Genomic DNA, 13220 nt, shown 5'->3' on the forward strand with positions numbered 1-13220 from the left:
AATAATGACAGACTTAGGAATACCTGAAAATACAGGGATGGGTTGTTCCTCAGGAAATCTCACTGCTTGCTCAGAGATTTCTCAAGCCCAATGTATCTAGTCAAACCTACGATTTTCCTGCTAGAGCTGATTCCAAACCATGAGATGAAAGAAGTGAGAAGGAGGAAAGCTTGATTAAGCATTGTTCTGCTAGGAGTTCAGTGTGTTCATCTGCACACACACACAAGCTCTGGGCTTGGCCATACAAATGTGGTGCAAGTTGCAAATCTATATAACCTTATTTCCTTCCTGGATGGAAAAGTGATGCAATGTAGTTTCACTGACTTCATGCCAAGTCATGCCTTAAATCAACAACAAATGAAAAGCAGAACATAATCATACACACATTAGAACAACTGTTAGGGGTTCCTTAAGAATTATATGGGAAAAAACATGCTACTTGAATGTTTGTTATTTTCTGTTTCTTGAACAGATAAAGTTCTGCAGCATAAAAATACAGAGAAAACAAGCTGGCAAGAAAAGCAACTTCCCATTGACTTCATAATCTATCAAAACCTGACATTTTTATGAGCAGAACTTTTAAAAATACATACCTATAAATCAATTAAAATATTCAGAGAAGTATACAAAACAGTTCAAAGCAGCACAAAATGACAATTCAGGTTCCTTTAAAAAATGGCATCTCACTTATTTTCTCTGTCTTCAATTCACTGTCAACCACAGGAAAAATCTTTACTGAGTAATTTCCTAGAGAAATAATATTTATGTAGCCAAGGTTCTGCAGCTGGAGCAGGGAAATGCACAAGATTATCGGGTGGTCTCTTACAATACAGGACAAAGAAATATTATATTAATAACAGTAGGCACAGTATATTTTTATTATGAAATATCCAAAATTAGGCATATGAACATAATAAAGGAGAAAATTTCTCACTACTTATGCTAAAATCTACAACCTAAAATTCACTGATAAAGTAATAGGCCAATTTTTTATATTCTGCTGTATTAGCTGAAAAACTAAGAGAAACAGTCCAGTTTAAAGTACTTGGCATATGGATCACAGTGCTAAAACATTCCACATTGCACTTTTATAGCAGAAATTAATTTCCAGGTAAGAACACAGCATTGCTTTTATTTTACTTGCTAACGAGGATAATTGGCAGGCAGCACTGCTGCTGCTCTAGATTTGTTCTTTATATGGATCTCTGAAGACCACATGTGCACGCAGTGGTGACACAAATATTTTCCATATGAGCCACCACAGATTTTAAGGTCCCTCAGTCTGAACAAGGTGAGTCCATCTATCATTTTCTATGCTAAATAACAATCAACCAGGAAGTTAAAAACTTCTGTGACAACTAGAGGGCAATGATCAGCTTCCAGTTGCTCTGATCATCAAACCATTTAAATTTGTTGAGACACTGCTGAAAACCTTTCCCTGCTTTAACCAGATCAAAGGCAGCACAAGATTTCACTAAGAGACATTTTCTTGAAACAAAGCTGTTACAGATTCTCTTATTAAAACACACTGAAAGCAACATAAAAGTTTATTTCTAGACCTGTGAGCCACAGAAAGTGTCAACCACACTGCTTGACAAGGTGTTTTTTCCAGTTCACTTCCACCTTTACCAGGGAAAGTAATTGATCTGGACTTCATTAGGCTACTATTCAGTTATGACAGCACCAAAAAAAGCTTTAAAGCAGAATCACTGTTTTCAGAAGATTTACTTAAGGAAGGCATATTTATGGAACAAAATTATCCAATGATTTGTTTAAAATGCACAGCTACACATCTCATTTCAGGTAGAGTGAGGGAGAATGAGTATCAAATGTGTTTTCTGCAAGTAATTTCATTAGATGGAATATTTTATATCAAATAGTACCACGCCTGCTAAGTTATTTCCTAAATGGCAAAAGAGTAGCAGAAAATTTCTGCTTTGGTATGAAATAAGTACTTGATGACAAACTGCTCTGATGAGGACAAAAATCTGGAAAATGGCTCTTCATAAATCAAGCAGCAACTTTTTAAAGCATATAAAGAGCTGTTCTATTCCACTGTTGAAGATTTAGGAATTAGGAATATTAGGAACACATAAAGTCCTTCTTTGATTATACAGTATAGAGTTTTTTAAAAATCAAGTTCTTTCTGCCCTGCCCCAGACTAAACATTACATGTATTTGCACAAAAAGAATGTTATTAAAGTAATGAAGCCTGGAGTTTTTACATGCTCACATCCCCAAAATGTATCCTGTGCAAAAACTTTTTCACTAGCGCACATTTCTGCAGAAAATATGAACAAAACAATACCATCTACTGCTGCAGAGTATCATATTTCTCTGTATGTTAGTACAGAAAAATTCACAAATTAGTCATTTCTCATAGAAAGCATATTGTATATCAAATCCAGAGAAGTTTCAAACTATTCTCCTATAGTACCTTTTGGCTTTTGCAAAGAAAAAAAAAAAAAAAAAAAAAACAAAGCAAAAAAGCAAACAAAAATCCCCCGAACAAAACAACCCCCAAAACTAAACCAAAGCAAAAGCTTTTTACACAACACAAACAACACAATTCTAAAACGTCTAATAGCATAAAAATCATTCACAGTCCATCTTAACAGATATGAAGAAAATGCAACTGTGACAAGACGATTTTTGACAAGACATTGTACTTTGCTTACCTCACCCCCAGGTCTTGCTACCATTGCTGTTTGAAAGCAGAGCAACGTTAGTATCAGGTAGCTGACAAACATTATTACCCAAAGTTAGAGCTACCCTGGAGGAGCAAACCCTGTGCCAAGTACTAACAGCTAGCAGATGCACTTGTGTCTCAGGATCACAGCCCTGAGCTCTCGGAGGTACGAGTCCGTCTCCCTCTCCCCCTTTCTCTCGCACTCACGGTCCGACCAGGAGCTTTGCTCTCAGCCACTGCTCTGAAGACACTGGTAAGTTGATCTCTTCATGTAATGACTTCTCCCTGCTGGGGGAGGGGGCTCGGCCAGCACTGAGCTGGGGGGCTGCAGGCAGTACGAAGCGAAGGGGAGGGACAGAAATGGTCACTGCCAAGTTCTGCATCTGCTGTGATTCATGGAACAAGCTAAACGGTAACCTTTAATGCACGAGGAGCTTTGGCAAAGCGTTATTGACTTAGGCAGGCATGATTGGAGAAACAGGCTAAAGCTGCTGCAGGAGATGCCTGTTGATGGTTAGACGGCATGTGCTACTTAAAGGTATAGCACCTCCTTTCATTAACACGTTTATAATACATAGAGCACAGCTTAAAACCTAACCAGGAAGCAATCTAGGGTTTTACAGTCAGCCCCACACCAGCACAGTCCTGCAACCCGAAGGGCCTGATCCTGCCTCATCAATCAGAACCTGCTGCCTCTCATCCCTGGCCCCAGGGCAACAGCCCAGGGGAACCCAGGCACCCCAACTGCTTCCTGAAATGGACTTCTTCCTCTAGAACAATCCTGGAGTAGGATATGGATGTTGTCTCTCTTTCATTTGTATATTACAGCTGAAGAAAAGAAATTTTGATTTATAACGATCCAACCCATCAAATAACCTGCTTTGACTAAGCAAGCAAAAGTGCAAGTCTTTCTTAAAGTTCCAACTCCTGAAGTCAAAAAACCACACTATATTCTCATTTTTCATGTAAATACATAGTTCTTATCCATATGGTTCCAGGGGATATCTCAAAATACAACCCAAGAATAACCTGGTCTCGTATGTCAGACAGTAAACCACATGAACTCACAATACAGGTACTTGAAAATATCTCAACATTTTAGGAGGCAGGAAGTAAAAATGTTAGTGCAATTGAGAAGAACACCATTACTAAGTATTATATTTCTTTTTGTAATTTGGTGAGCTTTGTATACACAGCTGAGTATGTCAGACTCCTCAGGCTATTTTTAAACTAGCTTTACCAACCTGCCTTTTCCTCTCCTATGAGAGGTGAAAGATAAAATAGTCTTCCTCAGAACTGCAATTAAATACAGTCAAACTCCCAAAGCAGTATAGAAAATTAGCATTTGCACTGCTGCTGAAAGTCCGGCTTCTGTTCTATTTGCATTTGGATATCTGATTCTCCAGCAAGGCAAAATCTGACCTCTATTAATTAGACATGATTGTCACTGTACATCTTCCCACTCAGTTCCTTCCTTTTAAAGACTGCCACTATTGCCCATAAAGATCCCACCTTCTCCTGCCTAACCTATCTTGCAATGCTGTGTTTGTTCAGCACCTCCAGAAAAGCCATTTTTTCCTCCCAAATCAGCAGCCCACCTTTCACCTCTTCTTCCCCTTCTGATCCCCAGCCTTGCAGTGCAGTGCTCCTGGCAGCCCCACTGCAGTAGCTGTGAGCACCATGGCCAGCAAGGGCACACAGGGAGAAGGGAGGCCCTGCAATGCTGCCCAGGACTGCGGGTCGCAGTGGCACAGGAACCCTCTCCAGCTGACTCCCCTTGGGGGAGCAGTACAAACTGCAGAACATTTAAGGAGCCAGAATGAGAGTTTTAGGATGGACCTCAAGAGTGGTTCTCCCAAATGATCTGATTGATCACAGGCTGGGGACTCTAAAGAATGGTGACAGCCCAAATCTGCAGCTTCCGAAAACTTGACACTGTAACCTTAATGGTACTTTGTGACAAAAATCACTGAGAACTCTATCTTGTTCTCACAAATACTACAGCTCCCTTCAAGACCTACAGTAAAGAAGTATTTTCTCCCCTTTTAAGGCAAGCTGAAGTTTTGCAGATTATACTGTGGTGCTGACAGCTAAATGCAGAGCTGCCATTACAGGTACTTTGTGTACTGGTTGCCTATGGCAAAGTGTTCAGACTAAAAATGTAAAGTCAAATAAACTTAAGGAAATTTTCCATCAAAACCCTGTCAGGAAGCCAATCTGTCCTTCCATATTTTTTTGAAATATCTAAATGTACCACAAAAGGAAAAAGGATAGTGAGCAAACTGCCAACTAAACTGGAGTTCAAAACACTTCCAACAGAAGAGCTGCAACTATGATACTCTGAAAATAGATCTAGTGCTTGAAAAAGTTTTAAAAGAACACACCATTTCAGACTGCAGTGTGTAACAGAAGCTCCAGTGATGAAAGCTCCTTCATGCAGATCGACTACTACTTCCATAAAATTAAACTCAGTCTTGTTCTGTTGTTCTTCACAAAGCGAACTAGTTTTTCTGAATAAATATACAGAACAGGCACAGTATTGCCAATCTTCTTTAGTGGCAGGCAGAAAAGCAAATGTAAGGAAATGAAGAGTACCTGTGATTTTAGTCTCCTCTCTGCTGATCATTCCACAGAGCAGTGTATTTTCTGCAAATAATGAACAATCTTACTGAAGTCTAACTGAATATTACTAGGATGAGTTTCTGAGCACAGAAAGCTGTACTACATTCCCATTTAATAACTCATATAACTAATTCTTTCCATATGCGTTTAATTTTTCCTCTATGAAAATACAGGCAGAATTCCCTGAATTTCAGAAGCTGGTGCTCTGTTCTCCACGTTAAGATATCTGTTCATACCTGCTGCTGTGCCTCCAAGCTTCATCCCAGTGAACTGGATGGAACTGTGCTGGTTCATAGGCACAAGCACAGCCTTTCCCTGTAGCACAGAGCAACTTGAAACTTAACACTGTGCCCAACTTGCACTGCTGCAACCACGAGCAGAACTTCTCTGCAAACCTCAACAACCACTACTCTGGAGATTACAAAAGTACTGGGGCAATAGAAAAAATCAGTTTATGATTGATGAGCTATTTCAAATGTGAAGTTGTGCAGTAGGAGATAGAGAAACCAAAATACCTTGCAGCAGTTAAATGGAAGAAATAAGATGTTAGTAATTTCAACATAAAAATGCCTTTGCTTTTACTTAGAAATATAGCAAAAATAACAGCATCACTATTTTAGGTATATAATTGAGATAGAAACTCCAAAATTATAGTTTAAAAAAAGAAAAACTAAAACCAGAACCAAAAAAAGCAATCACAATGTATTGGGAGAACGTTCCGGTCTCTTATTCTTAGAAATAAAAATACACAAAACAAAAAAAGGACCTTTGGATAGTACATTTCTTATTAAAAAAGTACTAACATTCATCTGTGAAAAAATTAGCTGTCAGTCTCAAAGGGTTTGTAAATATCAATTCATTTATGAAGTTTGCTTACTATCTTCCCCCTGAGGCAATTGCACCTGAATTTCAAAGAGGACAAGTTTGTTAAACTTATCAAAAGTATCACAGCTACTGCTTTCTGCTAAATGCATATTAGCTTAGAAAGTTGACCAAATTCTTAATATAAAAGTAATAATAGACAAAACATGAGTCAAAACAAACTTCTAAAGACTTCCTTTCTACTTCCTACAGACTCAATGTTTAGAGTTTAACTCTCAAATTAAAGCAAGATAACATGAAGGATGACTACATATTTCAGGCTGAGTTACTTTAGAACAAGACAATGACAATTTCTTTGCATTTTGCATACAAGTGAAAATAATTAATTCATGTTTTGTTACTACAGGTGCAACATCAATGCCACTGAATCGGCTCAGTTGAAACACCTAAACCAAAGAACTACAAAAGTAAGATGAAGGCCAAAACAAATTTGCTGCTACAGCATAGTCAACAGGTCCTTTAACCATTTCTTAAAACAAGTATTTAAAATAGCATTCATTTGCTTTGGACAGACATCATCTTCCAGGAATCACTAACAGGAAAAGCATTAGACACTGCATATTCTACTACCATTTAAGAAAAGGTGATAGGTTTTTATTTCAGTGTTCCATGTAAAAATTTAACAGAGGAGGAAAAAGGCTGAATGTACCAGAAATTCAGTACAAATTACACTATCAAGTGGAAAATCTAGTGCTTTGGTTTTATTTTAATTGGTCATTTTTTCCAGCTGGTGATCTACAGGTTGCTTCAAAAAAAGAAGGAAAGGAGAAAATTTTTATGTTGATGAAGTCATGTGTAAAGATGGCTGCCGTATTTATAGCTGTCAGATAGGCATTTCCAATCATTACCTCATTTTATTTTTTCCAAGAAGCATTCCTTTCTGAATTAATTATTCAGATGTATTAAGGTTAAAATAAATTACCACTGTGCTTTAGCCTGAACTACTGAAAGACACTGGCCATAACATTTTACTCAAAATTCCTTCTATGAGGTTATTTTCTTTTAGTTTTATTTTTAAAATAATGCTTGTGTTAAATTAAGCACTTGAATTAAAGAAGTCTCTTGCAAATTATGTGTGCCTGAGCAGACAGGTGATTCTGACTGCAGAAACAATGCATTTTCTGTGAAAAAAAAAACAGTACTTGAGAAGGATGGAGACAGAAAAATGCCTTTCCCTACCCTACCTTCTTGGATTCAGGAAATACTGCAGCTGAAGCACTGAGGGATTTCTTTACCCCCATGAAGGCAAATACATGCACTCCCCTGCTTTCTGCATGTCACTGGCAGACAGGGTGATGAAAAAGGGCAAGAGATTCTCTCCCATCATCTGCCTCGTACAGCTAAAGCAGTTCTTGTTACTGCAGTCCTTTTGGAAGAGCCAATATTCACAACGAATCTGAATTTCAGCAGAGGAAATCACAATAGGTACAAGAAGGACCAAGGAGTACTTGGACTTTTATAGATGCCATTGAACAGAACCAAACCCACACAGCCTGGGCAGGAAGACAAAGGGTGAGCTATGATTGCAGCCTGAGTACATGGAGCCCTGTGAAGGGAAGCCCAGACATGGAGCACCTTGGAGGAAACAAATCACACATATTCCACTGCACCTCAGCATTTTTTCTTGGTTTTAACTCCATTTAGTATATGAAATACTACCACTTTCCCAAGTAACTCACAGCTTCTATTTGTACCATTTTGCTCAATTGCTTTGTTAGGAAAGCAGCTGACTCACACGATTTCTTGTACAAAGAAGCATTTAAGGGGATAGCTATGTCCCTACAACTGAAATATTGTTTGTTACCACAATACTCCACTGCATGGAGCAGCATGTCTCCCACTGCTACCTTACTTAATGAAGCTAGAGATTTACTTCTCAATCTGTATGTCTAATAATTTTTTGATCCCACTGTACAGTAAAGCTCTTTTAAAGGGTTTGTAATCAATTATTCCAGACAGTCACTTTGTGCCCTAATACTTTAGTTGGTTAACTACTGTCCAACTTAAGAGAAAAGAGAAAACTAACCAGGTAGGATTGTGAATGTAATAGTAATTTTCAGTTTTGCTAGGAAACATTCCTGAAATGCTTTCAGAGGAAGAAGCCCTGGTAGAACATGTTTTCTTGCATATACATTCCCTGACCTGTTATTTTCTACATTGGTAAAAATCTCAACGCACTAATGATATTCTCTGAGATGGAAGAAAACAGAACTTTGAAAATCACCGTGACTCCTTCCCAGGAGTAGCACATACTAGGCCAATATGCAGATAGGAACTGTGTAAAAAATTATGGTCAAATCTACTTTTGCAAAAAATGAGCATCCACCTCCTGCCAGCTAAAGACAAAGCTCTGCAAAAGCTGGCCAATATTTTTCATGCTTAGTACTTTACTAAAGCAATAAAACCTTATCAGCCACCTTCAGAAACTGTCAGGGAGCAGTGACAGCAGTGACAGGGGCTCCCTAAAGGGATGGGGAGTCAGGTGTCAAGCTCCAACAAAGGCAGCAAGGCAGGTGCTCTCCCTGCCAGGACTCTGTGCCCCTGCCACCACAAGTCAGAGAAGGGCAGATCAGGGAGGGCAGATCAGGGAGGGCAGACCCAGGGCCAAGCCAAGCAGCCAGTCCTTGGAGCAGGGTGCAGACCAGCAGGGTCCTGGCCAGGGGCACAGGGCTGGGGCTGAGACTCCAAAGCAGCTCCAACTGGGACTGGAGGCCCAGGGCTGAATGTAAGTGTGGCTAGTGAGGTACCTGTGTGAGCACCAGGCTGAGGCTGGTCAGAGCTATCCCAATCAGAGCCCTGAACATCTGTGATAGGCCAAAATTCACTTTTCTAACCATGTGCAAGGAGGGCCAGCAGAAGCAGCAGCAATCCACCAAGCAAAAGGAAGAAGGTAGGAGATTGTATCTGGCAGCAGATAAAGAGTCTTGAAACAGAGGTAACCTGCTAAGGAGTCAGTACTGCACTTATCACACAGACTAATTAGGGGACAAGACTCAGCAGCATTCCACGGAATGAAAGAATGTCAACATCCCAGCAGGAGTCATAGCTGGAGAACCAGAGCAAGGACAATCCTACAGCACAGGCACCTCTGTTCCCTGATGTCACAGAGGTACTAAATCACAGGTTAAGATCCAAAGGATGAATAGAAATAATCTTGAAAGACTTGCATCATGATCCATTGTATTTTTTATAGTTTATGGGAATACCAAGCTTCCATGTGCTTCTGAAAGGAAAAAAAAGGGAAAACAGCTGTTTTGTTACAAAAGGAAATGTACATGTTTGACTGAAAACTTGGGATTTAACTGCAATGCTGGTCAAAATGCACTCATCCAGAATCCAAATACAGGAAGAAAGAGGAGGAAGGTTTCCAAAGTAACTTCATTACACATCCCAAGTTACCTGAAGTGAGCAGAGAGAACTAATCTCATAGTACTGTAGCCTACACTTTGGGCAGCAAGCACATCTCTACTTTTCCCATCTAGGTACTAAACTCCTGAGTCAAAGATGCAGTTATTCCTTCCCAAAAATCTCTCCATACTCTGTTTGATTCCATCTTCCCAGTTCGCCATCTCTACCAACAGGACTGTCAGGTCTCAGCATACTGCCAGCCTCCAATGCATTGCAAATTAAAAGATTTAACACCAGCCTAGGTCAAACTCTACCCTGTTAGTAGACTCAAGGCTCATTTTTCATCACTGGGGGTCCAGGCCAGGTCAAAAACACACAGCACCAGCAGATCAGTTACACTGCTGGTGCAAATTAGGTACAAATTAGAAGCATAGCTGCAGTGCTAGAACAAGGCTTCTCTTTCTCTGCAGATCTATAATGTATAAAAATGAACAAACTCTTTCTAAATAAATGGAAACTGTGCATCTTTATTGTCTAGATAAAACAAAATTCTGGGGAATCTGTTTACACAGTAGATTTTTTTGATAGTTTATCTTATAAATGTGCTTGCTTTCAAAGTGATCCCATTAAACACATGCTGCCCATTAGAACCAAGTGAACTTCGGTGTATGTGGAGTCTTCCAGCTATCTGGACAGTGCTCCCACATGATTAAAAGCTTGGGAAGCACACAGCTAGAGCAGACTTCATTCCATTTTCCTAGGTGTCCTTCAAGTACATATACCATTTCTGAAAATGACCAATTCTGCATGGCTGATTTCTGCTACACAAGAAATTGGAACCATATAGCTACAGATTATGTTAAATCTTGAGCTAAATGGCATGTCTATCAATTCTGAAAATTCATATGCAGCTCAAACTAGATAAGAAGCATCTTAAAATAATTATGCATCCTTGTGTCTCAAATATTTCATTAAGTACTGGATTAGCAACTCACAAAACTGATAAATACTTGAATAAACAGCTGATGGGGCTCTGTGTACCCAGAGCACATCCAGTATAATTTAACTTGAAATTTCCCTTCCTGAATCGACCAACTGAAACAAGTTCAGTACTGTTAAATTTTCTCATGGGACAAACAACTTGTCTAAATTCAGGCAAATTCACTTCTTTACTATATAAGGAGGAGAGTCAGGCCCAAAATGACTGCATGAAATTGTTTGGTACTCTGAAAACTTTCCTTAAGTCACTCAGCATGCCAATTTATTTGTCAGCAGTTATATATAATTCTTAACCCTTGGTACATTAAAACCAGCGTTGTGTGTGTATATAAAAGACTTCAGTTTTAATTTTACAGTTCAAAATCTCTACACAATGGCACAAAATCTGGAAATACTGTTTCCTGGTAACAAGGTGTAAATAAATCTAGAAATAATTCTAGTAGGAACACAAAGAAAAAAATTACTTCTGAAAAGGTCACCTAGAACAAAGGAAGTGAGGAAACATTCTCTATGAGCATTTTGAAAGACACAAATGGTGCTGATTACTTTATCCCCATACTCAGACTGTCTACGTGGGTTAAAACTAGCAATAATACCAGTTCTAATCTTAAAGGCCCATGGAGAGACATAAAACCAGACTGCTTAAGAAATCTGGTTGTAAAAGCACATCTGTGCAGCCAACACCATCACATGGCTGGAAAACAATCAGAATTCCAAAAAGAATCAAGTGAATAAAACCCACAGAAAATTCCTTCATTGTGAAAGGAAGATTTTCTTTGGAAGATTTCCTACACGCTTCCAAATCTCTTCAATACAATAATTTCATACTTGTGTGGAGCATGTCTCAAACATAATTTTCCAACAATGTTTCAGGGAAGATTTCCTCACAATGAGCTACTTCTCAATTAATATATCACTTATTTTCAGGTACAACTCCATGTGCTAGCTTATGTGCAATGCCATGGTACTCACCAGGAACTTATTATTATTTGCCTGGGGTACCAGTGTTAAAGCCCTGCCAATTCATTGGTAGCATAGCTGGCTTATATTTGATTTGCCTTTTTCACATGTATTTTGCAAACCACTTAAAACTGCTGGTTTAGATAAACTGTCAAGGGATTTGAGCAATCATTCAAAGCAATGACAAAATTAAGAATATTGAAAAAAAATTAAAAATATATTTACCTCATCTTTACTTTTTTGTCCACTTGTAGTTTTTTGGATTTTCCCATAAAGTTGGAAAGCTGCATGGAGAACGAAGGCACATACACCTACAGAGATTCCCCCAGTGAAAAATAATCAAACAAATCCAGTCACCATCTCCACAGTGGCATATTTGTCAATTTAGTTCGCATATTTGTCATTACTTGTTTTAGAAGCAAGTTTATTATAAAGAATGGTCATCATATCCCTCTCCAAGAAAACACCAAATAAAGTGCAATGATAAGGTTTTCAGCATCTGTACTTAACTATCTGAATTACAATGCAGGATGTGTCCCAGACCCAAGCTGCCACCACTGCTCACTCAGGATTTGACAGTGCCAAGTGGCTCCTGCAAAGTGACACCAGGAACCTGGGTGGTGAGTTTTGTTTGCCAGGACAAAGGGCCAGCGTTGGTGTTCAGGGGCCTGGGGCCCTGAGTGGGTGGCCACCTCCTGCGTCTATGATTTTTATTTATGTAACATTTCAAATTTCTAAACACATTATGTGCAAGTGGATCAAGACAATCCTTCAGTACCCAGGCTAAAATGTGGTGGTAAATGACATTAAACAAATTCAATCTGCCATGGAACCCTAATGACTACTTTTCCGAAGCCAAAATAGACAAATAATTAAATCAAGCACAAGTCTTTGAATGAGAATATTTATTATGAAGTATTACCAGAGATTACTAGGCATTTATCTTTAAAAATAATTTTAAAATCTCATTTTTAGGACAAGTAATATATCATAACTTATCGAGATTTTTTTGCAACCTAGAGACACTAAAGAAAGTGTTTAGTAAACACTGGATTTCAATTTGGTAACCTTTCTTTCTAGGAAAAAAATGACTTTTTCTTTTCTTCTCAGAAACTTTAACTGTGAAGGATTCAAAGTCAGATACTAAACTTAGTTTTAGTAAATATTCTCATATCCATATCTAGAAGAACAATATATTTAAGAAGAGAAAAGTTTTTTTAGAAATTCCTCTGCACTACCACCTACTCTATGTATTATTAGGCAGAGCATTATCAGCTCCTGAGGGTATTTTAGGAGATTTCCAATTTGGCCCTTCAGTACATCTGTCCTACCACCCCAACACTTTCAATCTGTGGAGGAGCCACAGACTATTCCTTTCATTGTGGAGAAAAATATAGGGCACATCCATAATTCCCCATCCAGGCTTCATGCTATTCCCTTCCAAGGTGGTTTGGCAAGCAGGGGAGATATTTCAAAGGAAAACATAGAGGGCCTCACTCAGCCGTATTAATGCTCCTTCACATTCCTCTTGCAATATTATCCTGCCCATAAGGCTTATTTAAGTACAAGAACATCTTTGGCAAGCAGGGCTTTCAAAACAGAGACCAGCGTGGAGAATCCAACAGCAGTACTTAGTTTTCACCTTCACACAATAGCCATATTACAGAAACAACTTGTACTTACATGGGAACACAAAATGATGGATAGGTTTAGATTTGAA

The 13220-nt window shown here is 38.7% G+C and overlaps 1 protein-coding gene across 3 annotated transcripts in view; it reads right to left on the minus strand.

The window, feature by feature from the left end:
* The window catches only part of THSD4 (thrombospondin type 1 domain containing 4), a 236352-nt gene that overhangs the window by 89861 nt on the left and 133271 nt on the right, over positions 1-13220 (minus strand). The window contains exon 1 of one of the 3 annotated variants that reach the window (XM_059482064.1): positions 2679-2893. The exons of the other annotated variants lie outside the window; for them this stretch is intronic. Within the exon in view, the coding sequence (XP_059338047.1) occupies positions 2679-2750 (72 nt within the window). The 5' untranslated portion in view covers positions 2751-2893. Of the gene's footprint in view, positions 1-2678; positions 2894-13220 lie in introns of those variants that run through there. 3 annotated transcript variants of the gene reach the window in all.

This window comes from Ammospiza nelsoni, chromosome 14 (assembly GCF_027579445.1).
Source record: "Ammospiza nelsoni isolate bAmmNel1 chromosome 14, bAmmNel1.pri, whole genome shotgun sequence".
Taxonomy (NCBI): domain Eukaryota; kingdom Metazoa; phylum Chordata; class Aves; order Passeriformes; family Passerellidae; genus Ammospiza; species Ammospiza nelsoni.